Consider the following 27,732-nt stretch of genomic DNA (forward strand, 5'->3'; position numbering starts at 1 on the left):
GGGTAGATGCCAAGTTAAACTTCCACTAAGATTTCTTATATTTGCAGCCACGATTGATTACTTTTCTCATTATTTGATCTTGATATAGAGACATATGGATTGAGCTATGTTTATATCAACCCTCAAAGATTTTTTTCTTTAGGAACATCCATCACAGTTGCATGCAAACTGTTCGGCTCTGGCACTCATAGCTGATATTAGCTGGGGCTTTCAAAGTTTCTACATGTGGTGATTGGTATGGATCCTCCTAAAGAGCCCACAGTGTTCCCGGCTAACCAAGAAAGCAATAGCGGTTTGTTAGATGTGCAGAAAAATGCATGCAAACAGCTCTGGAGAGCGTGGGACATGGCTGTGCATAAACCTAATTGTTGGAAAGGATTTTACAAGTTGAATCCAAAGTATTCACCAGTTACTAACTTTATACAGGCAACAAAAATTCGGGGGGGGACCCCTTTTCCCCCCCTGATTTCCAGGAAATGTAATGTTAAAACTTGTAAGGGAGGAAGAAGTTCTTAGATGTGAGAAATGCCAGAGTAAATTGCCATTCATTTTTAATTATTTCTGATGTAACACTTTTATTCAGCAACTCTTTTTATTGTTTTCTACTCAGTGGTTTTGAATCAGTGGTCTGCACATTCCTGGGGTTCTTGGACAGCTTGGGGTGCCTGAAAGATATCTAAGAAAAGCAGGTCTCTTGTTAGTGCATTTGAGTTTGTTGTCCAAGGGTCTGCTCTATTCTGGGAAAATATTTTGGGCGCGCACATAATTGAAAATAACTGTTAAAGTGAAAATGCTCTGAGAGGCTGTTTCCCTAGAGAGAAGCTTCTAATGAAACCTCTTGTTGCTGTTTTTGGTTATTATTTCCAATTTGTTAGACCTTGTCAGTCTTTGTTAAAACTGAGTTGAGGGGGGAGGGGGGAGTGGGGAGACTGAGAACTGCCAGCCCCTCTCCTTTCCTCCTCCCACCTCTCCAAGCAGGTAATTGGCCTTCTCCTCATTTCCATGTGTACTTTAGGTGAACTGCCTGATCAAGCTATCCAAAGTGTCAAAACAGATAATTGTGTTCAGCTGTTCAACATACTTCTGTAGATAGCAGGATATTGTTCTTAACCTTTTTTCTATACAAGGCTGAATTCCATGAGTTGTTTGTTTGTTTAAAGTATTTAGAGGGAGGGATAGGTTTGTCTTAGTTTCTCAAAAACAGAGATAAATGCTGCTGCCCTTCATTTCACCAGTCTGTAGCTTTATTTCTGGGCCGTTTGCACCAAAGAGGTTTATAAATAACTCTCTACTTTTTTGTAGTGTTTGAAGGCAGAGGCTAAATCAACGTGCAGGATGCAAAAGGTGGAAAGTCAAATGCTGTTAGCGGTTTCTTATTGCTATCTCAGACTCCCCTGTGAAGGCTGTCCTTTTTCTGCAGAACAGAGGTCTCCTGACACCAGGACAGAGGTGCAGGTGTTGTGTGCCAGGGATGGGGTCTGGCACCCAGTCACACAGTGGCTGCAAACCTGCGTGTAAGACCTGTGAAGAGCTGTGCCACAGCTTTCCTTCCGTCTGGCACCCTGGTTCCTGTGCCAGCTGGTGAGAGGGTTAATGGGGAGCCCTCCTTCCTCCAGCACCACACTCACTTAGTTGTAGGGCTTTGCTGTTGTCTCTTCTTCGCTTTGGAAGATTTCCTCCACGGGCACTTAGCTGGCAAATTGCTTCTCTGATGTCCAGGGCAGTTGCAAGACAGTGGCACAGAGCGTGCATGGGCAGACCGACAAGGCGATCAAGTCTTCCATGGAGTGCAGGAGTCTGGAAAGGTTTCTGCGTGTATCTAGGTATCTTCTGATCAAAAAGGTTTGCAAACTGGTAGTACAAAGGAATGGTTATCTTACTGGTGGAAAATTACAAGTATTTGCAGTAACCTGCAATCAGTTTGCATCAATCTCTTTGGGGGTATTGTGCTGTTGTGGTGATTTAGTAACACGATAACTTCTGGCACTGCTGCAAAAAGACAAACAATCTTCAAGATCAGCCTGCAACAATTCAGTACTTTTGTTCAGGCTTTGGTACCCACTAGAACATCAGTCTTGGAAACGGGACTGCTAAGACTCCCTGAATCTTGTTTAATAAAATCACGTAGCTAAGGCATCATGATTATAAATCACACTTGGAAATTGGCCTGCAGAGTACTTTCTGGGTCATGTGGTGTCATATGCCACCACTGTTCCCGGCTTCTTTTTAATTTCCGAAAAGAAGGCGTATAGCAGCAGCTGGAGATAGGGGTAGAATTCATTTAGCTGCTTCAAGAAAGCCACTGCCAGTGAAAAACAGCAGCTCGACAGTCTTACTTTGTAGAGAGGGGAAAGGGATCCAAGTGACTGGAGGTGGTGTAATGAAAAGGAAAAGAACCAAATAATTTAGCAGCCTGTGAAAGAGGTAAGGATGTGGTAGAGAAAGGAGCAGGAGGAGCTGAAATGAAGAGCAGGATTAAACAATGTAACTTAACTTATTCTAAAGGGACAGAATGCTTATTAAAGCTCTGAGAGATGATAAATTAGTGCTTTGCTGCTATTGTTTCAGATAGAGTTGTCATATGGTAATACTGCAGCAATGAAGGCTGGAGGCTCACAAATTCATAGAGGGGAATGGAAGGTGGGATATACAGTTACATGATTGAAAGTTGGAGTCGATGAGGCAAAATGTGCAGCCCCGATTCAGGAGAGCATCCTTACACGTGTGCTGTTCCTTGGAAGCTGCCGTTATGTACCGAAGAGGGACGGTTCACAATGCGTACTCTGCTGCTATGAAGACATATCCCACGCTCAGAGCTTTTACCTTAGCTGGGAGGTGCTGTCAAAGCCCTGCTCTAGCTTATGAAACCCTTGTCTGAAATAGCCCCGGAGCCCTCACCTGGAAATGCTCTTTTGCTGTTATTCCTGTGGCAGCATGCAGAATGTCAGAAGATCATTTGAGGCGCTCTGGTTGTGAAGTTCTCCCCTAAGGAATACTGGGCTGGGGGAGGGAATCGCAAAATGATTCTTATCTTACATTACACAGAATCTCTTGCATTACTTACTGTGGCATATTGTTTCCTCCCACAGAGTTCTGCTCAATCGCTTTCAGGAAGAGGCTACTCCGTAAGTCATTTTACAGCTAATTCTTTCACTTCTGTTGATGTTGACTGCAGAGGTTTACACTACCTATTGCATATCCACTGACATGAAAGAAATGCAGAACCTAAAGACTAGGGTTAGAATGCCGGACTGTCACGCACCTGGCAGGGGACAGCCCTGACATGTTAGAGCGCATTAGTCTGGGGCCTTCTTCAATTTAATTTTATGCTTATAAGGAGGGGGGGGGGGCGGTGTTTTGTAGTGGATTTCAGCTAGATAGTCACCTCCTGAGAATTAGAAGACATGAGTGGGGAGGTTTTTCAACACCAGTGGGAGATGCTTCCCTCTTCTCCTCCCTCCCCCATCAGGTTTTCATTTGTGCGTTAAATACAAGAATCAAGGACAAAATTACTCCATCTTAAGAGGAATTGTGACCCTCACCGCTGTGAATAAAAAAAGTCAATATTCTCTTATTTATAAGCTCTGAGTTATAAAACAAGCTCCTTTGTTTTCAGAGGAGTGTGTTGCTGGTGTTTTCTTCGCAGGAGTGCCATAGGTGCCAGTGTTCTAGGGCTGGTGTTACAGGGCCAGGACACATCTGCATATGTATGCAATGTAATTGACCATTGCTGTTCACATGTACCTTATTTGGATGTGCATTAATGACATTTCTTCTATGTAGAGGTGGTATAATTGTTTATTTTGGGTACCTTTGCTGCTCAGCTGTCCAAAAAGGCAGGCGCACAGACCTTATTGTATATGTTAATAAGAAATAGGAGAGGGTGTGAGTGGCTTAGCAATGTCAACATGAGAATTCCTGGAATCGTATTGTATCTGACTCTCATAACAAATGTATGGCATTTAGATACCTGTTACGATACCCCGTTTGTTCAGCCAATGTCATGTATACCCTCATTGCTATTGCAGACGTTGTTAAGATGAAGGCATACGCTAATCTTGTATGCAAATCTGAACGAGAATGTCTCAGTCCATCTAACAATTCCTGCCTACACTTATTGACAATAATTACTGTTTTCACAACCTCTGCCACGATAAAGTTTTGCCTTCTAGGTGAAGGGTCCCAAACTCTTTCCTACCAAGAGCTGTAACTGCTCACTTTTCGTAGACCAGAACAAGGGTGGATTTTATATACTTCAGGAAGTTGATGTGGAGACCTGATACACAGGGTTTTTTGCAATAATCACTTGAATGATTTTCTTTCAATAATTTATGTTGTGTGTTTAGAGTTGTATGATGGAATCTGTGAGCTTCTACCCAGTGCTGTGCACACAGAGAAAAAATTGCTAGGCAGCGCAGAATTTATGGTCTGATTTCATAGCAACACTGTTGCATCCTCTCATACATATTATCAGAACTTCATAATACAAGAATAAGTACATTTTAATCATAAAGCCATTACAAAATACCATATGACGTGAAAAGTCTTACGGTTTTAATGAAATAATGTCACAAATTTTTAGACAGGAATGACACATATGTCTCCTAAATATCCTCCTGTCTAAATCTTTCCAGCATCCCAGGTGAGTATCATTACTTAATTTGTTGAGTGATGAGGATTGTTTGCTCTAGGACCAGTTGAGCGCTGCTTCCCATACATGTGAACAGTTAGATTCACCTAAGCTTCTAAAGGCAGATGCTGTATCTTCTATTCGTCTGTAAAATGCCATGCATGCCTGTGGCACCACATAAATAATAATGAATCGTCTTCACAGATTTTATGACTGAGGGCATGGTTTGGGAATTAAACAATTTCCCACTGGCTATAACATAGGTTGCGAAATCTTAATGGAAAAAGGCCAAAGAATTCTTTTTAGAGTCTCAAGGCCAATAAATCATAGGACTGTTTTCCTCCATTGCTGGCTGTTAAGAAATTTACTCTTGTCTCTCGGAGAAATAATTTTGCAAAAATTTCTAGCTCCTTCTCTGTGCATGTGTGGGGACAAGGTTCTTTTATTTAGCCAACCCATAACTTCTCAAGGGAGGTAGGAGCTTTCTGTGTGCCAAGGCAGTATTTTGAGATCATGAGTAGTGTGAGCTGGGGTTGCTTTTCCTTATGGGTTGTCATTTTCCCTATTAAACTGCCTTCTGCCTCACCATGTACCAGCTGTTGAGGCTGACCATTTCCCTTAAGACTCCGATGCTGCTCTAAATTGATTTAGCATAAGGCAGAGACTATCACTTCCAGCACTGCCAGACCTCGCTGGCCCAGACCTGCATTGGAAGCTGATTCTCCCAGGTGGCAGAGAGATGTTCAAACCACCGGTTCAAGACAACTGGCCCCAAACCAGGGGTTGTCCATAATATCTTGTAACAGTTTTCATTTTCTCATGAAAGCAGCTGTATGTGAAACACTAAGTCAGTGTTTTGGCTCTGCCCCTGTTTACATCAAATAGGTTGTTTGCCAGACATGGTGAAAGCATGATGAAAAATAGTGCTAGCAGGAGGCATGATGGAGACACCGTTCTTGTATTGAGTGCTCCTTCTGATATCTATGCACGGCTTGTGTTGTGGAAGACTGTCACTTGCGGAATGATAATATATCTCGTTACTCGGTGAAGTTCTTGTACTGGGTTTCATAAGCAGCTGTTTAAATACCACAAACTATTTTGTGCGTGTTCATTTTTAATTAGCTCGTTTTGAATCTGCACACTTTACCATTCACTTGCTTCAGCCATCCTTGCAGAGATGTTTTCTTTCAGAAATATTTGTAGAAAATGCACGTTTTAAGGAAATGTGCATTTGCAAAAAGAGGACTTAAAACCTGTGGTAGTAATCTTGTATGAAAAAATCTCAATCCAAGGTTCAGCTCATCCAGCTGGACTGCAGAGAGAAGGCAAGCAAGGCCCGTCTGTGCAGTCAGAGCAGGCTAATGTTGAAAACCTTGGCAAACTGCTCGTATATAAGGTACAGACTCTGGAGCTAGAGTTAAGAAGAAAACTAGATGCAAGTGTCTAAATAATAAGTCCTGAGTGCTGAATATTCCAACAACTTCATTGACTTCAGGCTTCCCATGGAACGTTAAGTGAATGTTAACATTAAGTCCTAAATAAGGACCATGCTTGAAATAACTCCATGAGATTCTGGTCTCATTGGAGTTACCACATAACCTCTGGTTAACTTCAGCTGCACCTGGATTTAAATTGTAGCCTCAAAAATAGCGTTAACAGTGACTTGGCACATAGTTTCACAGTCTATCTGTAGATATCACAGACAAAATTTCTTATAAATATAGTTCCCAAAATAAGTTTTGAATGGCGTTTACTTTCACTTGGATAACAGGAGACATATCTATGTCTGTACTGTTTCTGCAAGTTCCTTATCTCATCAGTAGCATGTGTTTCATATCCTTATCTTATTAAATGTATACTTCCGCTGTGCTGAGAAATAGAATGCTAGTTTGTTTATGGAGGTTAATATCTTTTTCCTTTTATGACTTGATGGTTACAGACGTGTGATAAACTACTCTAGCCATTTGTCACACTTCCTGCACACACAAATGAGATTAGTGATTTTAGTCAGAAAGGTCTGTCTGTCCTCTGAGCAGACAAAACAGATTTTCTTTTTGGTAACAGGATGAGAGGTCTGTCTACCTGAAAAGGCACTGATTTGTTAAAAAATAAGCAGAGAATTAGAAATTAGCTGTATGTTGAGGTTTCTGTGTATCACTGATACATATCTACCCTGTGGACCATTCCTTCAAAGTTATTCCTGATAGTTAAGTCAATTTAGGACCTAACATAGTTAGAAAGTAGTTACAATGAACATAAAGTTAGTACATACAGTTTGTTATTAATGTCTAAAAAGTTGCAATTGTTTATAAGGTTGAGCACATTATATAGACAAATGCAAGATGGAGTTGAACTTGACTCAGCTTTGTAGAGAGCATGGAAAAGGATAGAACTGGGAATATGTGGTAGCATAAAAAAAATAAACAAAAAACCTCTTCCGATAAATCATATAGTTTATTTATGGAGCATCTGTGCAGCTGATCCTCTTCTGAAATGGAAGGGGCTAAAATGTGGGAGGGAATAAAAGAATAAACTTGAAAGCATACGGCAAATGGATAGCCAGTGGACCAACCTGTCTGAATGTACCTTGGAACAAAAGTACAGGAGGATGAGACGTCTTTGTTTGGCTTTATTTGTTCTTGGAAGATTTTTATTTTTTTTTTTTAACAAAAACAGTAACATATACTTGGCAACAGCGGCAGCTGATTTTTATTCTGAGCTTCTGTAAAATATCAAAGTCTTTGCAGCCTAGTCAAATCCCTGGCAGCTCATCAAATTCTGTTGATTTTACATCTTCCTTGTTGAGCGCCGGAAACCAGTGTCTCAGATAACTTAGACTGCAGCTCGTGGATAGAAAGAAACGTGCAAAACACCATAAGGCTAGCAGAGACACTTGGGTCATCCAGAGTCAGCTTAGTGCTATCTGCAACCTTCTTTCCTTCTGCTTGGTGATGTAGCCTGAGAACGATTATCTTGTTACCCAGATGAAGCTGGAACCTGAGGTGGTGTAGGCAAGCACTGGATAGGCTTTGGGCACCCTGAGCCCTGCTGCACCGTCTGCCTGTACCCTAGTCTGCTCCTTCCTGACTGTTTCTCTCAAATTATGTTGTTGATTTTTGGAACTGGCTTTCCAGTTGCTGGTGATGATCTTTATAGCCTTCCCGGACTCCTCTCCTCTGCTGTGCACCTGATGTTGCTGTACAGTGAGCTGTCGCCCAACACAGCTGCCCATGACCACCTTACCCCGCTCAGATCTTTTTAGCTTGTACCTGTGAGCACACTCGCCGGGACAGCGAGTACTGATCTGTGATTCACCTGATTTACAGCATGGAGGTGGTGTCCAGTGTAATGAGCTCAGTGGGAAGGAGGACAGATATGAATTGACTGCGGAGTGCTAGGTAATCATCAGCCTAGGAACTGTTGACTCTTTGCAGGTTTATATACCCTCATATACCCTGTAAAGCTCTTTTCATGGCCTGTTTTAGTTTTGTGCCAGCTCAATGCAGTTCTGTGAAACTCTGAAACAGATGGTCCCTGCTAAGGAGGCTGTTCCCACGCCAGAAATCCTCAGTGCGTGCACAGGCAGGTTCACTGTTCCCGTGTAATGGTTACAGAAGCTTGCTGAAGATCACTCCAGCAGCATTCCCCTGATCCGCTCTGTGCTTCAAGGATGCTCTGTGTTTTCAGGCTGGGGACCAAATTGTCAGACTGGGAAAAGCACCTTCAACATCATCTTTTCTGTACAGAGCTTAAGTCAGTACCACTTCCTACATGGAGCGTGGTCCAAGACCCCAGGTGATTATATACCTTGCCATCTTTGAGATTGCCATGGAGAAACTGGTGTCCTGAGAAGGATAAATTTCTACATAAAGGTTAACAAAATTATTGCTATGAAGCATATAATACTTCTGATTGGGAATTCTCGAGTGTGCTTCAGCTCATGGGTGTGGAAGCACGCTCAGTGACCAGAGGCAAACTTGAATTGTAACTAATGGGGTTTCTCCACCTGCCAATCTGTCATACGCTAATGAAAAATTTCTCCTCTGTAGGTAGGTAACATTTCTTAGCTGGGCTGGAAAATTCATCGTATTTTAGGACCTCTGATAAATTAGCATTTTTCTTTGCCAAAAATCAATATTGGAAACAGGGCTCTTGTTATGAATCTAAAACTCCTTGAGCTGGAGCCAAAGTTAAATGATAAAAGTGAATTTAATATGTATTTCCTACAATAGTGTGCCTGTGGGCTGGCAACATGAGCAAGATTTTCTGGACAAGATTTATGGATAGGGGAGTATTAATTCGAAAATAAGTATCAATCTCATTTTGCCATGATGCCAAGTTAAAAGAGGGACTGTAATTGTCTTTTTCTTCTGGACAAGAAAAAGAATGGCAGATACGTCCCCTTCAGGTGGAGCAATACTATGTCTTCTTTGAAGACAGATACTCTGTTAGAAAGAGAAAAGAAAAAGGGACTATAATAAAGTGATGTGGCCTGTAAGAGCAAGGACAGCACAAATTATTAAAAATAATAGAAAAATAATACTATGTAATAGAAACAAAGAATTTTGAAAGGAGTTCTCCCTCTACGGAGGAATGTTAGAGCACCAGGAGTATAATGGTGGGTGTCAATCCAAAGCATTTAACCTCTGCTGGTTTTCTTTTCATGTGTTCCTAAATAGCCTCTCTTTACAAGAACTATCCCCATATTGGAATTCACCTGGACAAGCCGAGTTCACTGAATAAATGAAGTTTGTTTGCTCCGAGTGCCATGTGGGATGGAGCCGGGTTGCTGTAAGCCAGACAAGGAGCTGGCCCCTTGACTCCAGAGGCTGTCCTATAACCCATGAGCTCAAACGCTGTTGAGTAATTAGTGCATGTATTATTCCAGATCCGTGGGAGCTCTTGAGGGTTTTTGAAATGTCCCATGAAAAGCGTAAGCAGAAGTACAAACATAAATAAACTACATACTTCAGCTTTACAAATACTGAAGTCTGTGAACTTCCTTACATTTTCCTTTAGAAGTTCCCTTTTCTGAAAGTCTGTTTCTTCTTAGATGACCTCTGCTTTCAATTAGGATTAAAAGTCCCATAATTTTTCACTCATCTCCGCAGCCCTAAGTAAGCACAAAGGGCCCTCTCTGGCTGAATTTCAGTCTGCCTGAACCAGTGGCCTTGGCAGAGGGGCTGCCTTGGAGGCTCCCGGCGTAGCTGTACCAGCAGTGGTGCCCCTTTGTCCCTGTGGCCGGAGCGGGACAGGATGATGCTGATTTCCATAAACCCCTCAGCTGCGGGGGAAGCACAGCCAGCTGACACCGCAAGCCCCTGCAAGCCCCTTGAGGGACAGGGCATATGACTTCTGTGTGATTTTTGCCCGTGTTTTTAATCTCCCCTGCCATTGCCCTCAGTTCAGCTTGGGGCGGGTTGTGGAACAAATCTGTAATCTGACTAGAAAGATGCTATTGTTATACAGACACATCCCCAAAATTCCCAGAGCTCCTTGGCTTTTGGGGTAGGATGACCTTGCTGTCACTGGCCTTGCACACTAAAATGAAGAGTCGTCCTAAATCCATCTTGAATTCACCAGCCTGGAAAGGATTACATCCTGCTGAAGAGGAAAGGCAAAGGATTTTGAGACTATCTAGTCTTTATTTCTGGACCTTTTTGATTAAGACAGTCCTGAGGCAGTTGTGTCATATGTATGCTGTAGCTTTCTTTGTGTAATAGGGCGAGGTATTTGCTTGTCTGTCTCAGCTGTTTTCACGTTGTTATTTGCTCTCATGGCTCTCTTTCCTTACAATCTATTGCCTTGTTTTAACTTTCTTTCCTTTCCCTTTACCAAAGCCAACAAAAGATGATTAAAACAGGCGGTTGATTAGAATCAGGGCTATTTACCTGATGAGCACAATGAACAGGGGTTAAGTGTGGGGCCTCTTGGGGGATTTGCTTTTGATTTTTCTGTAGTTCTCTAATAGTCTTGTGCAGTGAGAATTGGCAGTGCTATGGTTTTATAACTAGACAAGGGGTTAAAATAGCCCATTTCTGAGGGCTGCCAGAGCGCACTGCTGTTTGTTGTGCTGGGTGCTGCGGTAGGTTCCTCGGAAGAAATTCACGGGGGGGTGGCGGGGGGGAATAGGGGTTCACACTCTCTTGTTTTATCTCATATCTCAGTAAGCCCTTGCAGAAACCTGCACCCAAAACCACGGAGTGTAAGGGGAGCAGCAGAGGAAATAACAGCACCGCTAACTCAGAATACTATTGTAGAAATAAAAGATGAACAACATGTTTTGTTGGTCTTAATAGTAGGTGAACAAGAGACAACATGGAAAAGGGATTGAGTGCATGAACTTTGTGGGTGCTACTGGCATTAGAGAACACCATCCATTGTCTTAAAGCATTATAAAATTTAAAATACTTAATTGTGAGCTCAGTGGAATACCCTCTTGTACTTACACTCAGGGACTGATTGCTCATCAGTCCCCATATGATCTTCCCTGTGTTAAACTGCAGTGAAATAAACTAGTCTAGAGCGGGTGAGTTATTTGGGTTGATGATAAAACTAGTCACTGTACCTCCAGAGCATAAGGAAGGTTTCCTGTAGGTCGGTGGTCTTTACTCAATTTCATCACTTGCATTTTTTCTTTGTGTACTTTTTGTATTTTAACTGGGATACGTTATTAAAGGCTAGAGAGATCTTCCATTTCTTCCCTGTGCTAACAGAAGGCAAAGATGCAACTTTAATTTAACAGAACAACAGATGCAATCCCAGGTCAGATCTCGCACCAAAGAAAGCTTTTGGTAACGTGCTGAAGGTGTGGTGGCTCTGCTGTGAAAACTGCAAATGGGGGGAAGTCTGCTGTAGGCTGAGGTTTCTTTCGTTCTCGCTTCATGTTTCAGACTAGCTGCAATATAGCGGGCTGCTAAAATGTAAATATACTTGGGGCACATAGTTGCGTCTGCAGCGCAAAGGCAGCGCTCCTCCATTCCCCAAGGGTGAGAGAACAGAGAAGTGGCACCACACTTGGTCCTGTAAGGAGGTGGTTCAGGGAGGAGCCCAGGGGTCCTGCTCTACCTTTCTAGGAACTGTTAAGCTCCTGCTGCAAGAGCAAAATCCTGTGTGAAGAGGCTGGATTTCTCATCTGCAGCACTTGCTTTGCTGGAAGAGGAGCATTTCGATGGAAACCCTGGTCAGGCACGTGAAACGTTTCCTACACAGGGTCAGTGTTTACACTTCCCGCTGCCTTAGCGTTGCGGCCTCGCAGTTCCTTGTGGTTGACTCCAGCCCCAGTCACTGTGACTTGCTGGTAACGTTTTAGAAAGGTGTCCTTTCTCCTTTTTATAGCAAATAAATGAAACTCGAAGAGACTCCTTACATGATGCAAAAGGACCAACTGCAATTCTAGAAAGCCAGGGAATGCAGGGCAAGGGCAGAAATGTAAATGGATCCGTTGTGTGTAACTTGTGCATGAGATACAAATCATGTAGGGGTAGGAGACCTTTGCAGTACCATTTGGCAACCGATAAGGCCATATACTCTGTTTCTTCCTCAGCTCTTTGTTTTATCAAATGGCTTTAGGGGAGGCAGTGGTGTACTTCTGAAATTAAGGCATTGCCGTACCCAAAAGTTGATCATTATAAGCCTTGTTTTAAAACCTGTTGATCAATGAGACTAATTTAATGGAGAAATTTTTATCTTCCAGCTCAGAATACCCAGTGTTTCAGCTTAGTTTTTGAGTGATTATAGCTGTTCTCTCATTTTTCAGCTCATCACAGGTCAGGAACTCAAAGGCGTTGAGGTTGAGTAAAACAACTGTTCATGACTCTGAGCTCTGCTTTGGTTTTGTGGAAATTGTCTGCTTCTGTAGCACCTTTAGTTTCATTACTTTTTTAAAGTTTGGTTTACTAACCTGCTCTTGGAACAGATACAACCACCAAAGTTGCTTTTTAATTAGCCCTGTGGTCCATCCGGTGTGTATGTGCTAACTTCTTGGCTGTACAGTGTACTTCCAATGAAAAGGAATAGTCTGCCATAGAGTCTTGTAACCTTGAGGTCAGTTTTGAGCTCAAAATTGCTTTTGATTATGGCATTAGTATGTGTCTCAAGAAAAATAATAAAAAAATCCAGCAAGCACTAGTGGTCCTTATATGGTGCTACTGAGTTACACACTCAAATGGTATCACATCTAGACTTTAACAGAATTAACTGCTTTATTTATAGATTCTTTCCAGATGCATTACTGTGCTACTGGTTGTGAATATTCAGAGTTTTGCAACCAGAATGATGGAAAATTGGCATACAGTAACATCATTGTGGACACGTCTGCAGTGGTTTCTACAGGAATGTAGCCTGATTCATACCTTTACTGTCTGCATTTGGTCTCTGTGCTATATGATGGATAAGACTTCCTGTGCCTGAACACTTACGGCCTAGATCTGTAGTATTCTGAGGAATTTTCTTGTCTGATTAATTAACCACGAGTTCTCCAGAAAGCCTCATGATGTTGGCAGTCTTTGAGAAACATGGTAGGACTGTGTAGATGCTAGGTGTTTGCAAACCTCAGTTCAATTTTTTAGACTGGTACTTTGCTATCTGTAAGCAAAAAGAAGTTTTGGGTTTGATTCAGAAGCCATCAGGTATGTTTCTCAGGTTTTCTGGACATGGTCATACTAGATGTTGGAATGGTTCGTGCTACCCTGGAAATCAGCTAATCAAAGCAGGATGATTTTTGGACATACTGTAGCAATTAGAGTGCTGTAGATGAAGGATAGTATAGACTGCAGAGTGTGTGCTTTTAACTCATGCAGCATTATACTCAGAGCAGTGGGTGATTAACAAAGAAGAAAATTGTTAAATTGAGGCGGGTAAAACATATACGTGTTTTAATAGATTGGTGAAACTCTGCCATCAACTGCAGTGGTTAACTGCTTTATTTTGGCTTGTATCACATACACTCTACAAATAGCTAGAGCTGAGCAAGTAAAAACGTAACTGTTGTCTGTGGGGTTTCACCCTACCTTCAGTTGCAGAATATGGTTTAATACTACTTTTCTTCAAAATCATTCTTGAACTGATTTCCATGTGTCATCAGATCATTATGACAACTATTAGAGCTCCAAAAGTGATGTCCCGTTGTGTGACCAAAGCCACATGCCCTTCTTTCTGCCACCTATTTAAGGACACCAAATGGTGTCAGTGGGAGAAATTTCTTACTGACTTCACTGGGTAAGGGCTAGGACCTTCAGGCTCTGGGCAGCAGCAGCATGAATAGCTGAGAAGCTAAACTTAATGGGATACTTGTAATGAACCAAAGATTCAAAATTTCTTCTCAAAATCACTCGTTTAAAAGGCTTTTCTCTGTAAGTATTCTTCATAGCAAAATACAAGAAGTTGTTGACACAAGCATGGTTGTAAGGCTCGTGATCAAAGTTAGATCAAATCTCCTCTTCCAGTTCAAAGAACACATTTCCCCTCTGTATTCATGTTGCTCTTCCAAAGCTGCTTAATAGTATCTAGGCCAAGTAGCACACTGGTTTAAGAGAAAAAGAACTTGAAGCATGAAGATTAGGCTATCACAGTGAAGATGCCCGAGGCCACTAAGCACTGTGTAACTGGCAGGCATTGAGTTGTAACGGGTGGAGGGTGGTCCGGGACTACTTCTTCTAAGCATCTTTCCCTCCCCCTAAGGATTTGCTGTTCTCTGAAGAGCCCTCATTCAGTTCATTTCAGGAGAGCCGGGGGAGAGGGTGGGAGAGAGTAATAAATGGTCCCGTGAAAGCAAGAGTCAGTAATACGCCCCACATGACGACTCAGGCAGCCTATTTAACTGCAGCCAGTTTCCTGCTGAAGATTCATTTCTAAGAGATTGCGAGAGTACTCGAGCAGGAAACTGCAACTTCACCAAACGGTTTCGGTATCAGTGTCTTATCTGTGGTCATTCCCCTCTACAGCTTGCGGCTAGCTTCTGGTTAGCAGAGAAAGACACTTTGAGCTGAGCTGGCATCAGTTCCCACCTACTTAATCAGTTAAGTTGTGAGCTGTGTGGTTAGCTTGAATCCCCTGGTTGTCTTGTGGATTGCCAGTGACAGGAAGGTGGAGATGCATTGAGTGGTTCAGACAGGAATAGCTTGGTTATCTGATGGTCACCCCAGAGACTGATAAAATTATGTGAGCTCTTTTCTGAGAAGACATCAAAAAAGCAGAAACTGTTGTCTCTAACCACCTGAAGAGTTTACAACGTCAAGGGAAATTTTGCTTATCTGAAAAGCCTCTAAACTGTTAATCCGTCTTCACCGCTGCAGACCACAGCAGTGCCTTAGACTCTCGGTGCACGGAACGAAGCTAACAGACCATCGCATGCAAAGCTATAAAATCTTACTGAGGAAACTTTATAGTTCAGATCTTCCAAAATTACTTTGGCACTTCAAATTCAGAGGTGAACAACTTGAAACGTATGAGAGGAACCAGTCTTTTCCGAGGGAGCGTGCTCTGTATTTTTAGAAAACTTGGCCTCTTTGAGGCTGTCACATTGTCAGGAGTTTGGGCACGCAAGGCGATGAGTCACTTTTCAAAGTGTAGCCTGTTTGATGAGCCTGGACTAATCTGAAGCCAAAATGATGGTGGCTGTGACACGGGCTTGCGAAGGTTAAAACAGAGAAGGTGGTCATATCCTTGAGACTACTTAAGGCACTTGGTTTGGTTTTGTCATATATTTGCTGAGCAAACCTCAGGATTAGAATGGGCAAGCTTCAGAGAGAGACCTTGAGCAAATGAGGTTTTAAATTAGTGCTTTCAAAGAGGCCTTGGGCAGGTTACTCTGAGCCTCAGTGCCTGAGTTTCTCTAGCCTTAAAATAGGGTAGTGGTACTCATCTCCTTTGTCCATCGAGACGTGCATACGGAAAGTGTCTTACTGAGTATTTACTAAAATAGGTAAGGTAGTTCTGAACAGAAGGTCCACCTGATTTTTGTGTCCTGTGCCTAAAGCATAAGGAGCTCCGTGCTGCTTGTCCCGTGTCCCTGTCTGACCGTCCTTCTCCTCAAACCAGGCTCCTCAGCTTCTGTCCCCCAGGCGCAGCTTGCAGCCCAGCTCCCCGTGCCGCAGGTGCCCGTCCTGGCAGTGGCTGATGTTCTGCGGATGCTGCCGAGCAAGCGTGGGGAACCCAGTGCCTCCCGCTTGAGCAAGGGGCTGGGATGTCTTACACCCACGGTGGGGAGGATCCCATGGCCGGTCCAGAGCCCTTGCACCCATCAAGGCCATCACTTTAGCACTGGGGGGGCTCTAGCCCCTTCCTCGCTGCCAGCCTTGGAATAAAAGCAAAGGTGGGCTCAGCGGCAGGGCTCCAGCAGCGCAGCCTCACCCTGTGCCTGCACATCATCAAAACTTCGTACTGAATTCGCACAATCTGATGTGTGATTTGTAGCTGTAACGATCACCGTAATGAAATCCTGCTTGTCTGCTGGTTTCGTTCAGGTTTTGCAATGAAGCCTGCGTGTTTGTAAGGGCATGTGTCTGTACAGGAGGCATGTTTTTGTCTGCTTACGTTGCTTGGCTCAGCCTCTGTCAATGACAACCATAACAATCAGTGCATTTTTGACTCAAAGCTATTTCCTTTCCTGGTGCAGATTATGTCTGGTATGCATAACGTGTTAATTTAACAAAGCAGTTCTTTTGATACAGCTTTAATTTTTTAACAACAGCTCGGAGGCAATGATGTACAGATTATATAGTGTCAGTTTCCCAATTAAATTTTTACAGGAAAATACTCTGGTTTTGCTTTAAGCCTGTGTTGAATTCTTCCTTCTGGCACTTGTGCAAATGGAAACTGTGCTATTGCAAAGCATCCATTTGAAACCTTGAAATATTTATTGAGGCTGCATTGAATACTGAAGCAGGAATCTTCCTGTAGGCTTGTTGATGTCTGTCATACGCATGTATTTTGTAATTAAATGTCTGGAAGCTTACGTGTGTGTGTGTGTGGTTGGTTTCTTGTGTTTTATTTTTTTTGCAGGTTTTGTTGTTGTTACGCTGCTTTTCCTGAGAAATGTATTTAACGCATCCCTTGTAAAAGTTCCTATGAAATCTTATCCAATCTTATCCAAATCTCATCCAAGGCAAGACCACATAGCGATGAAGCTCCTAGTAATTGCTGAGCAGAATACTGAGGAGCTGGCTAAAATGCTGTCCTCCCTAGAATGTCAGATCTTGTGAAGATCCTTCCTGCAGCATAATGTGCCTGTTCGGAGGATGTGGGATGGAGAGCACCTGAAGGGACTAGAAGAAAATATTTCATTCTTAAAACAGTACCCACAAACTGAACAATTTAATATATACAATTTTTTTTCTTTCCCCCTCTTTCCCCTTCTTCTTCCCAGCCCTTTGTCTTGGATAATACCAGGTCAGTGAATTTTCCTGTTCGTATCACCTGGAAGCAACAGGGACTGACCTTATCCAAAATTGTCTGCTGGTCTAGGAAAGCCTGTGACTCAGGGTGTGCTCCAAGGGATGTGGTTGTGTGGAGCATAAGCTGAAATTCAAAGGGCAAAGCAACATAGCACTGGCATTAGACAGGACTAGGAGTCATCAGCTCCGGTGACAACAGAACACGCCACTGTGAAGCCGCAGAACCAAATGCCTGACGGTATCTCCCTTGTGTCCTGGTGACATTCTCAAAGTACTAGCCACTGCTCAGTCCGACCGGAGGCATGTCTTGACTCAGAAGAGTCTCACCCACCTGGAAGTTGTGTGATGACTAGAAGAACTGGAATATCAGATACCTAATTCAGATTAACCTGCAGCCTGCAGTAGCATTAGTTATTGCCCAGATTTGCAAAGCAGCATGGTAGCATGAAGATCTCTGCAGTAGCATCTAAATCTAGCCATTAGCGGGGAAAGTACAGCTGCTTTTACTGGATAGCGAGCATGAGCTCTGAACCTGGGATGACCCAGCAGGCTGTGGCTGGGCAGGCAGATTCTCTGCCTTCAGAATGTGCTGAGAGTCTGAAATACTCTCCGCTGCCAAAGTGCCAAGGAAGCCACCTGGCCCACTTTGAAACCAAATGCTGCAGTCTCATGTGTTTATCACTTTCCTTGTTTTCTTTCTTTTTCTATTTCCAACCAATCTCTTTGGATTAGTCCTACTGCTAGATAATTATGACTTTCATATCTACATCTTTTCCTCAAGCTTGGCTGCATTATTTTTGGGCAGCTATTTAAGACTTTTATTATTTTTTAAAACATATTGTGTCCTTATTTGCATATTTGCATTTCAGAACAAACAAACAATGATATTTCTCACAGTACATCGTTCTTCAATTATTTTTCTTAACAAGTAGAACTTTTTCAGGCATGCCAAAATCAGCTTCATTTATATAAATCCTATTTATGGATCCTGTTTAGAGCGTTGGAAGGGAGGGAATTAAAGGGGTTGTTTCCACAAACACTGTTATCTGGTGCCATGTGAGAAGGTAGGGTAAGAATTGGTTAACATTTCAAGGAAATTACAATAGTGCCCTAGAAGAAGGGCCTTTCTTTCTTTCTGTGTTTCTGTGTTTCTTCTCAATGTTTCTCCTTAAATTCTCTGTGTTATTTCCTTCATTAGGCACTGCGACAGGGACTGAGGACCTAAGCAGAAGGGCAGAAAGCCTGGGCAGCTGGGCTAGGTCTGCAGGATGAGGGGCAGCATACAGAAATCCTTAGTAGAGACCAAACAAGACAAACACACAGATCTGTTATGTTGCTGCGGTATGATGGGCTCTTGATACATATATGAAAAAACATAGGCATTTATGTGGGAAATAAAAGCCAAGGCATTCATTATCAAAACCAAAAGAAAATGATTCTGCAGCAATGTTTTATTTCAGTGACTTTATTTGTATAATGGCCAATGATCGATGTAAAGTTAATCGTTTTAGCTGAAGGATGTTAGCACAAGCTGGCAGTTAGTCTCTGCATCGCTGATGGGCTTCACTGCGGTTCGTGCAGAGAGCACAAGTATTGTGGGCGGTGTAGCCTGTCAGGCCCTACTTCATCTGTAACCTCGGTAAGTTTTAAAGCATCTTGGGGGAAGGGAGGAACAGCAAACCAGCCCAGGGATCTTGGAAAGTGTTTCTGTTGAGCTCCTCAGTTGAATGATGGCCACTGAGCTGTTGGGTTGGCAGAATTGATGTGATAGTTGCCTTTTGAAACTGAATGATGAAATTTGAATAGCCTCGCAAATATAAAGGAAATCAGTTCCTCAAAAGCTTCTGGTACTACTGCAGCATTGAATGAGAAAAATAGTGGAAGTTGGTTTAGGCAATGTAGTTTAAGTGAAGTGTACGTGTTCAAACACGCAGGAAGAGCAATGCAAATGAAGTTTAGATTAACCTGGTGTTTAGGAAGAAGGAGTTTGGCGTGTTTTTAATTGGAGTGTCCTCACACTACCCATCGTGTTGGCCCAAAGTGCTGTGACACACTGTGCATTAGCTACTTGCACTTTAAAGTTTCTGTTCAGGTGGTTGGGTCAGAAATCAAAACAGGCTCACTGGGAAGATCAAAGAGGAGGGCAGGTTCTCAAGAGAGAAAGAAAAATTAGAAGGGCAGTTTTCAGTTTCACATTAATTTTCTTCATTGCTGTACTGGACAGCCAGTGAAAGCGAGTAGAAGATGATTGCGTGAAAGGGTTGAGTAACGTTGAAATGTGCAGAAACAAAGCTGCTGCGGGGGCTGCCTGCCAGCTCTTGGGTGTGGGGCCAGTGGGATGGATCACAATCTACGAGGTGTGCAAATGGTTCAGTGTCTGAACAGCACATTTGGCATCTACTGGTTTTATCTCGAATTTTGGGGGGACAAGGAAGGGAGCTTTGGAGTTTGTTTGCTTTGTTTTACTTGAGGAATGGAGTGCGGAAAAAATGATCCTCAATAGGACTAGTTTCTGCTTCGCCTCACAGATGTTTTACACCTGATCTGATCAAAACCTTATCTCTGATCTGTCTTTGGGCAAACATTGCCTTGGGCAAACATCCTTGTGCGTATTCTGTTCAGGTAGCTCTTTACCTCGCTGGCCTTGGACAATGAGCAGGAGAACAGTAGGGGTTTTTTTCATCTCTGTCAATGACAGCAGTAGGAAGTTCCAGGAATCCCACAAAAGCCCAATATATAGACGGAGTGGGTCTTTGCCGGCTAAGCAGGACCACAGCATGGCTGTGGCTTGCGACTTATACTAAGTGTGGTGTTTCTTCACTCACCAGTACCTTCTCAAGTTGATTGATTTTGTCAGAATTTGCTTCAAAAGAAATGAGTTCTTATCAGTGATTGTGAAACCTAAGGCAAACATGTCATTGAAAATAAGCTTACAATGGTTTGATCAAGATCTCATGAACTGGGGTTTTCAGACTTTTAAATGTGTTCAATTGCTGTAAAGCTGGAAGCACAGGTAGGAAGGACTCGTAATTAAAGTTGCATTGTGAGGAGCCAGATTCAGAACTTCAAGGAGCCTTGCTGTTGGCGTTTTCTGATTTCAGACTTGTAGTAATGCGCTTTTAATATTTTGGGGGTTTCAATTTGGTCAAAGTCTGTTGCCGTTTTACCCAAATCTCCTGTATAATGATAGGTTTCTCTCATACGTCACTTAGAATCTTGCTGGTGGTTTTCAACCTCTTCCAATTTGCAAACACTCTAGGAGAAATGCCACTAAAGTTGCAGAGCCCTGTATTTTGAATTTAAGGCCATCTTGGCCACAGGCTTGCTTTTCTTAGCTACCTTTTTACAGCTCATTTAAGAAGTACTCAGCCAAGCTGGAGGTCTGATGTCCCAGGGCTGAAAACCAGTAGCTTGATGTGGTGGGGCCCTGTTTGTGGCTTCTGCTTCTGAGCACCGCTGTAGCATGAATACAGACTGTGCAAACCAAGTTTTACAGAAATTTTGTTTGATACAAGTGTATCTTCAGCGTCAGTACAGATTCTTGTCTACTGCAGCGGGCTTTCTTCCTTCTGACTGGAGTTGGGGTCGGATTTGTTTGGATATTGTAGTGGTCTCTGATGCCTATTTAATTTTGTTGGAGCGGTATTTTTGTGACACCATGGTGCCGTGAGAGTTGTAAGTGATTCCGTTACTCAAGTAGACTTTGTAATTTGGTTGGAAAAATTGCTTTCCAGAGAAACTCGGCCTGAAAGTTAAGATGTTCATTAGTCACTGAAGTGACCTACAGTAGTACAATTTGCAGATTATTTTACAATATGTACTTTTCTGGTTGCTTGCACAAATGTAATACAAAAGTTGCTTTTTTATTAATCTTTAAAGTTGCAGCCTTGAATGCTTATAATTTCGGCATCCTGGATGTTAACCAACAAAGGAAGCATGGTTTTCTGTTCAAAGCCAAGAGGAGGAGACAGAAGGTCTGTGTGGTATTCCCAGCACTCCTATAATCTTGCTCTGCGATCTCGGGCATGCTGTTTGCTGTGCCTCAGTTAACTCGTGTGCGGGGCAGGGAGACCTTCAGGGTGCGTTGACAGGCCTGGTTGTGTGAAGGCTTTAATGGTCTATGGGATCTGCTGGTGGAAGAATGAAGTATTGTTCAGAGTGCAGGAATCGGTGGGTTTAAGAAGTTACCCCAACAGTTAAAAATGGCATTTCTTCCACTTCTGTCCAGGGCTGGCATCTGCCGTGAACATCTTCATCTTCAATATTCTTTTCCCCCTGTTATATTTTTATATTTCGCACACAGGGTCGCGAGGAGACGGGGGATTTTGGAATCAGTAGAAGCACAGGTGCTGGTTTATCCTTGAATCCCCCCTGTTTCCTCTTGGGTATCCCGATGTGTAAGGTTACCTCTCCCTGAAAAGTTCCCGCAGAAGCGCGGCACGTTGTGTTAGAGATGGCCCCTCGCTACCTCTGAATTTCCCTGGTTTCTTAGCTTTGCCAGGTTTGAGTTAGACAGCTTGATGTTACTTCAGAGCCATCCTTTTGATGGCTGGAAACGATAATAGCCTGTGTCATCTGCCCTTTAGATGGAAGGGTTATGCCTGGTCCTTTATTCCTCGGCTCTCCCTACAAAACCCGTCCCACAATGCACCCGAGCCGCTCGCAGGTGTTCCCGTGGATCTGCCCTCTCACATGCACCGCAAATTAGTAACAGAAGCTAATGGCCCAGCATGCGGCCATCAAAGGGCTGACAATTCCAGCCTTTCCAAAGGGCCCTTTATGTCAAAGCCCCCCACGAGACCTGTCCGGCTGAAAAGACTATTTGTCTGTCCCTGTGTGCGGGCCTGCTGCAGCACCGCGGCCGGCTGCTGGCCTCACGCTGCGCCCCTGACTGTTGCTGCTAGCAACAGATAAAAATCACTGTTAACCACAGCGGGGCCCACAGCACATCAATCATCTGGCCCAGATAAAGGCCTTGGGCCTTTGGCCCTATCCTTCGGTTGTTTCTAAATAATTTCCAGTGGCTGAGCATGCTATGGTGTAGGCTGGGTAATTCAGTCCAGAAAACTTCATTTCACTAAAAATGCTTTGATTCTTTTTTTTTTTCTTCTTTTTTTTTTTTTTCCTAAAGACTGTTTTTGTTCAAATAGATGTTTGTTTCGAAAGGGGGAATTTAACTGATGAAAGGGACGCTGTGAAAGTTCAGAGTGAGAATAATAAATAAAACTGTGTGGTTAAATGTAAAGTACAACCAAACAGGCAGCAAAAAGAATTAGCATTTACCAGGAACAACAAAGCAACTTCGCACTTTAGAAGACACCTCTCTCGGCTTCAGCGTCGTTCAGCTTCCTGAATTTATATATATTTAAATAGAGATTAATCTTTATATATGGATAACATCATTTCCACCACACCTTTATTAAAGAGATTTATGGCCGGGTATCAAATTACACTTTTAATACAGCCTAGTTGATTTTTTGGTAGCAGCAAATCATATTTGTAACTCCGAATAACTAAACAAATTTGACAGTAGCAAATTTTCTCCTTGACACAGCTAATTCTTCATCCTGTCTTAATGTTCTGCTGTAAAGCCATAAGAAATTGTGATGCTTAGAGCCTGACAGTCATAGGTTTTGTTCTTGCCACTTAGCAATCCTTCAAAGAAGAAACCATTGCAATTTAAATTGAGGGACATCACAAGCTCGATAGCAGGGAAACGCTCTCTGTAGATAAGCCCTGTTTTGTAATCTTGCTGGCTTGTGCTGTAAGGATAGGGTAGGTAGGATATAGTGGAATACTGAAGGCAAAATCAAGTGTTAGCTTGCAAATAAAATCTCTGTGGAAACCCTAAAAATTAAATCTCAGTCAGCCTGCCTTTTGCACAAGCATCTTTGCATACTAATTGCATGGGCCTTTGTATTATTGTAGATACTAATTACCACTAGTTCTCAGTGGGAATTGGACACCTAATTCTCTAATGCTGCTTTTAACCTCCCAGCTTACAAGCCTTGCATTTCAAGGCACCTCGATCCTGCTGGTATCTTCCAAGTACAGGCTTGATCCAGCACATGGGCACTGCTGCTGTTTAGGTGACCATGAATCTTGCAAAATTTTGCAGCGTAAGCAACGTTTCTTGGTTGGATATGATCATGGACTTCAACAACAGCTGGAAAGGTTGGCTGAACAGCAATTCCTCTTTGGGTCTGCTGGAGTCATAACACGGAAACTGGTTTACTTTACCTTCTTATTGCTCGTATGGCTATTTTTAAGCTAAAAAGGACAATTAAAAACAGTTAAGTTCTCACCTGACTGGTATTAATCGGAGCTGAGCCTTTCCCTTCAGCTGGACAGGACTTCATCCAGAGCATCCTAACAAAGCGCTGAGCTTCTGAAATATGACTTGTTGCTTTGTGGAACCTGGTATGTATTTCATACTTCGCTGGATGAATGTGGTACGTATGAAGAATTTGAGAAGTTTTCTGTAGAATCAGGAGAGTATTAGCCTGACAAAATATACTTGTGCAATATCTCCTTCAGTATCTTCTCTGAAAACAACACAAATTTTAAGATTGATCCTGATGGATTTTGAAATAGGTAACAGGAAAGTATTTTTCAGCCAGCAAGGTCACTGTAAATGCAGCCATCAGATGTGAATGATTTGCCACCACCCTGTTTCCCCTTCTGCCTTTTTTTTTTTTTTTTTTAACTCCTATATAGTGCTGCCTAAGAAATAAAGCAGGGAATGACAGAGAAGGGTAGGCTTAAATAACCCTGAGGGTGCTTATCTTCCTTGGCATTAACTTCATATCCACATTCATTATGTGAATGGGCCAGGGAAACTGTTTCTGTGCCAAATTGGAGTGCAGGGTAGGTTGAACAGACTCAGTTCAATTTTAGGTAATGGTATACAATCATCTATATGGCGATGCGCAATGCATGGTGTAGTCCCTCATTTAGAGAAGTTTGAATGCATAAAGCCCTATAAGAAACACTGTGATAACTCAGTTTCTTATTTTTAGGAAGAGTTGCAGTGCACACAATTAGCTTCTCCGTTCCCTCCCCTCCCTTCTTTTAGTAACACCAGTAGAGCTTCCCTCAATCTCTCATACTGCCTTGTCAGGGTTGAACTTTCAACGTGGCTGCAGTTGCAAGAAGGATGGGGAGCATGTGAGAGATCCTCAGGCAGGAGATCGACAGGCACATTGACGTAGCCGTTATTATTTCATGGCAGACAGGATGGGTTACTCTTCCATCGCATCGCTGCGTGCATATATCAGACAAAAGACAGTTTCAATTTGAATGGGAAGATGAGTGGAGTCGGTACTTTGCTGTGAGCTGCGTGATACTTGGGCAGAGCAGCCTCCAGAATCTTAACTAACACGTCTGATCCTTGCTATACAGCATGGCTAGTGCTTTGCTGAATGGTTGCTTGTGGAAAATGTAACAGCACTTGTTGATAAATGTTCTTCATGCTAAATGACCGCCGTCTTTGCAGACAGATGTGCTGACCTAGAGCTTCCCACGTTCTCGTGCAAATCCCTAAGATGGGCTAATTAACTTCTCCATTTCCATGGCAAAACCCACTAAACAGAGTTATGCAAAACAAGTGAAAGAAAACATCGGGCTGCAAGGAGGAGGAGACCCAGGTTGCATATAATTTGCATGTTAAGAAACAGCCAACACTGGGTATCCTCCTTCGGTGGGAAGACACAAAATTTCCTCTTTAACGGGTAGACGAGAGTACAATAAACAGTAAGGAATGATCAGAAAGTCAAGACATTGTTTCCCCTACCAATTTTTAGATTGTGTCATTTTATGAAATTGAGGCTCTCAATTCTTTAGCAGTAATGGCATTTTTTAAATTTTATTTGCCCTCTTTAAGCTGATAGCAGTAGTTTTAACCTAGACTTAGCATAGGGTCTTGTTTGGGCCAAAGCCAGCAGTTGCTAATCTTGGAAATAGTTCCTCTGAAGCTGAACAAATCACTCAGGTGAGTAACTGCTCACCCAAGCTCAGGAAGCTGTCATGCCTTGCTGTCTAAAGGCATCCTCCAGTTGCTCGTTGCAGGCCATGCAGGCTCTGCACTTCACAGGGTTTTGGTTCACATCTGAGGTCTGCAACTGTAAACAGTCACGAAGTGTTGAACAAATGGCATTTCCCGTTCAAGTCTAAGCTAGTATGTAAGACAAATAGTCTGTGATACTGGAAAAAAACATATTATCCTTGTGCCTTAATCGAATACCATTCCTTGGGATGGAAGAAATGCTCTTTTTGTAGAACTTAGAAGATATAAGAGAGTTTCTTGGTTTCCTACGCAAACTAGGCAGTGACTTTTGAACAGCATTGTGAATTGTAAACGGCAGCTAATATGTGTTGATGTAATCTATTACTCACCGACCTGTTGTAGGTGTCACTCAAAAGTGTGCTCTGACACCCACCCCATGTTGGTTCTATTTATTTTTCATATATTACGTGCACTGTCAAAAGGGAGTCCAGAGCCAGTCCCCTTCAGGGATCCCTCTGAAAGCCCCTTGTAGACATCAGCAAAACCAGGAAGCTTCATCCTGCTTTTTAAGGCTTGTCTGGTAGGTACACTATGGGAATAATTTTAATCACAGTGACCGCTGCTAGGCAGGGGGAGGTTTACTTTATTTTTTTTTTATTAGATACAGATCTGCTGGCAACATTTTCTTCCATTTGTGTTAGATTGATGCCTGACTTGACCTAAACGGTTCATAACTGTCATAACTTTCCAGTCTTACTGCCTTAGTTTAATGGTGTCCACTGGTTATTGTATGCTGTGCATTACCCTATCGATCGCCATCCTGCTCGGTGTTTCTAATTACATGAGAGGATGAGATGATGTTGTTGTACCTGGCGTCTTTCCAATACGGGTGTGCTAACGTTGCAGCCTGTCTTGCCATTTCTTTGAACATGGTGTTGATCCCACCACCTTGTGTGTTTAAATTATTGCTAAATTGCAGTGTTTTGAAGCCACAGGAATATTGCTTAAAGAACTCTTCTCATAAAACAGCTCATTAATATGTGTGCTATTCAGGGTTTGCCAAAAGTTTTGTGGTCTGTCTTGCCTCCTCCGCTCTTCACTCCTCTCCGCCATCAAAATGTCTGCAGGAAAGTGTGGGCAAAATTCATTCCCCTGTGGCTGTTTCAAACTACACAGTTCGGGCTCATCCTTTGATCCCTCCTCATGACTTTATTTCATTATCCCTTAAGTATAAGGAGGAAAGTTAATGACATCATAAAAACTAGAACTCTATAAAAGATGTTTCTGCTGATTTACTGCCAATGTACTAGCAGCATGTCATATAACTGCCCATTAAAGATGGTGAGTTGCTCTCCTGCCTGCAGCTTTCCTTATCACCAACCCTTTTATTTATGACCAGATTATAGGGATTGGGTGTGCACAGTAAAACATAAAACTTATTTTTATCATGCATATAATTAACCCTTTAATTATGGAATTAAGTTGCATCCGTCCTCCTTTTTTATTTAAAAAAGTATTATTAAATATTCCTGTTTGTCGTCGACGAGCTTAATGTGTTGCTGAGAAAATGCAGTTCATGGTTTCTGGTTATGCCATATCTGTCTTCCCCTTTCCAAGCATTACCTAAACAATTCTGATCAGTGGAGAGGCTGAGAGAGATAATAGAAGCTTCCTCACTTAGATAAACAAAATCAAATTTTTCCTGTTCAAGGAAGTTGAATTTGGTCTGTGGAAACGCAGATCTTCTTGCTTGCCTACTTCTTAAACTTCCAGCTCTTTATGCATCCTTCCTCCAGCCCCTCAGCATACACAGTCAGCTTGGTAAGTAATTATTCGAGACCACATTTCCCATCACAGAATCCATCACCACTCTCACTGTAATGGCTGATTTGTCTGGTCGTGCAACTTTAGGCTTTTGCTTTGTGCAGCATAACGTGTGTGCTTCTGTAATACCTTTCCCATTGGAGTCAGTGCCTGCTGTTTTCAAAGAAAGCTGGTAATTTTGGCTACCAGCAATGATTTTGATTGCCAAACACCCCCTCCCTCCCGCCTACTACTCCAGATACTTCACGATAAGCTTCATATTCTGAAAGCAAGACTTCTCTTAAAGTATCTCGAGTCTAGACAGGGCTGGGGGGAAGGTTGGGTGTTCAAAGTGATTCATTGCTCCTGAGAACCTTGGCCAGTGAAGTTCCTTGTTTAAAATTAATCATGTTCCTTGTGCATCGGACATCTTCTATTAATGAAATCATAATGGTTTGTTTGCTAGATACTGGCATTGGATCTCAGTCTTGGGAATGCACTGTGATCAACTTTATACATTATTAAAAGCTCTTTGTCTTTCTGTCTTTTAACCAGTTAGCTGTTCTGATTTCATTTTGCTGATCGTGAATTGCTGACAAAGAATAGGCATTCCTCAAGTGAAAAGAAAGAACGAAGCTTTTCGTTCATACCATCGCTATTACCCAGGCTTTATATTAATACCTACATAGTTCTTGAAAACGTCTAAGAACAAATGTTCTTTAATAGCTGTTTTGCTGGGGTTTTCCTTGGCTGCAGTATGAATTTAGGTTTTCCATGTGCAGTGCTGATAGGCTGTCATAGGGAGACGATAGCGAGAGGGACACTGTGCTGGCTACGTGTTTGTCACTTGTCTCAACTGGGAACATCTCTCTGATGGTTTCCATTGTTTTGAGCTGGTT

General features: G+C 42.6%; 1 protein-coding gene across 12 annotated transcripts in view; it reads left to right on the forward strand.

Annotated features, from left to right (window-relative positions):
* FBRSL1 (fibrosin like 1) overlaps positions 1–27,732 on the forward strand; it is a 558,388-nt gene that overhangs the window by 256,576 nt on the left and 274,080 nt on the right. For 10 of the 12 annotated variants that reach the window (XM_075041518.1, XM_075041524.1, XM_075041519.1 and 7 more), the window contains exon 4: positions 3,090–3,125. The exons of the other annotated variants lie outside the window; for them this stretch is intronic. In XM_075041518.1, coding sequence (XP_074897619.1) covers positions 3,090–3,125 — 36 coding nt within the window. The remainder of the gene's footprint in view (positions 1–3,089; positions 3,126–27,732) is intronic. 12 annotated transcript variants of the gene reach the window in all.

This window comes from Buteo buteo, chromosome 11, assembly GCF_964188355.1.
Source record: "Buteo buteo chromosome 11, bButBut1.hap1.1, whole genome shotgun sequence".
Classification (NCBI taxonomy): domain Eukaryota; kingdom Metazoa; phylum Chordata; class Aves; order Accipitriformes; family Accipitridae; genus Buteo; species Buteo buteo.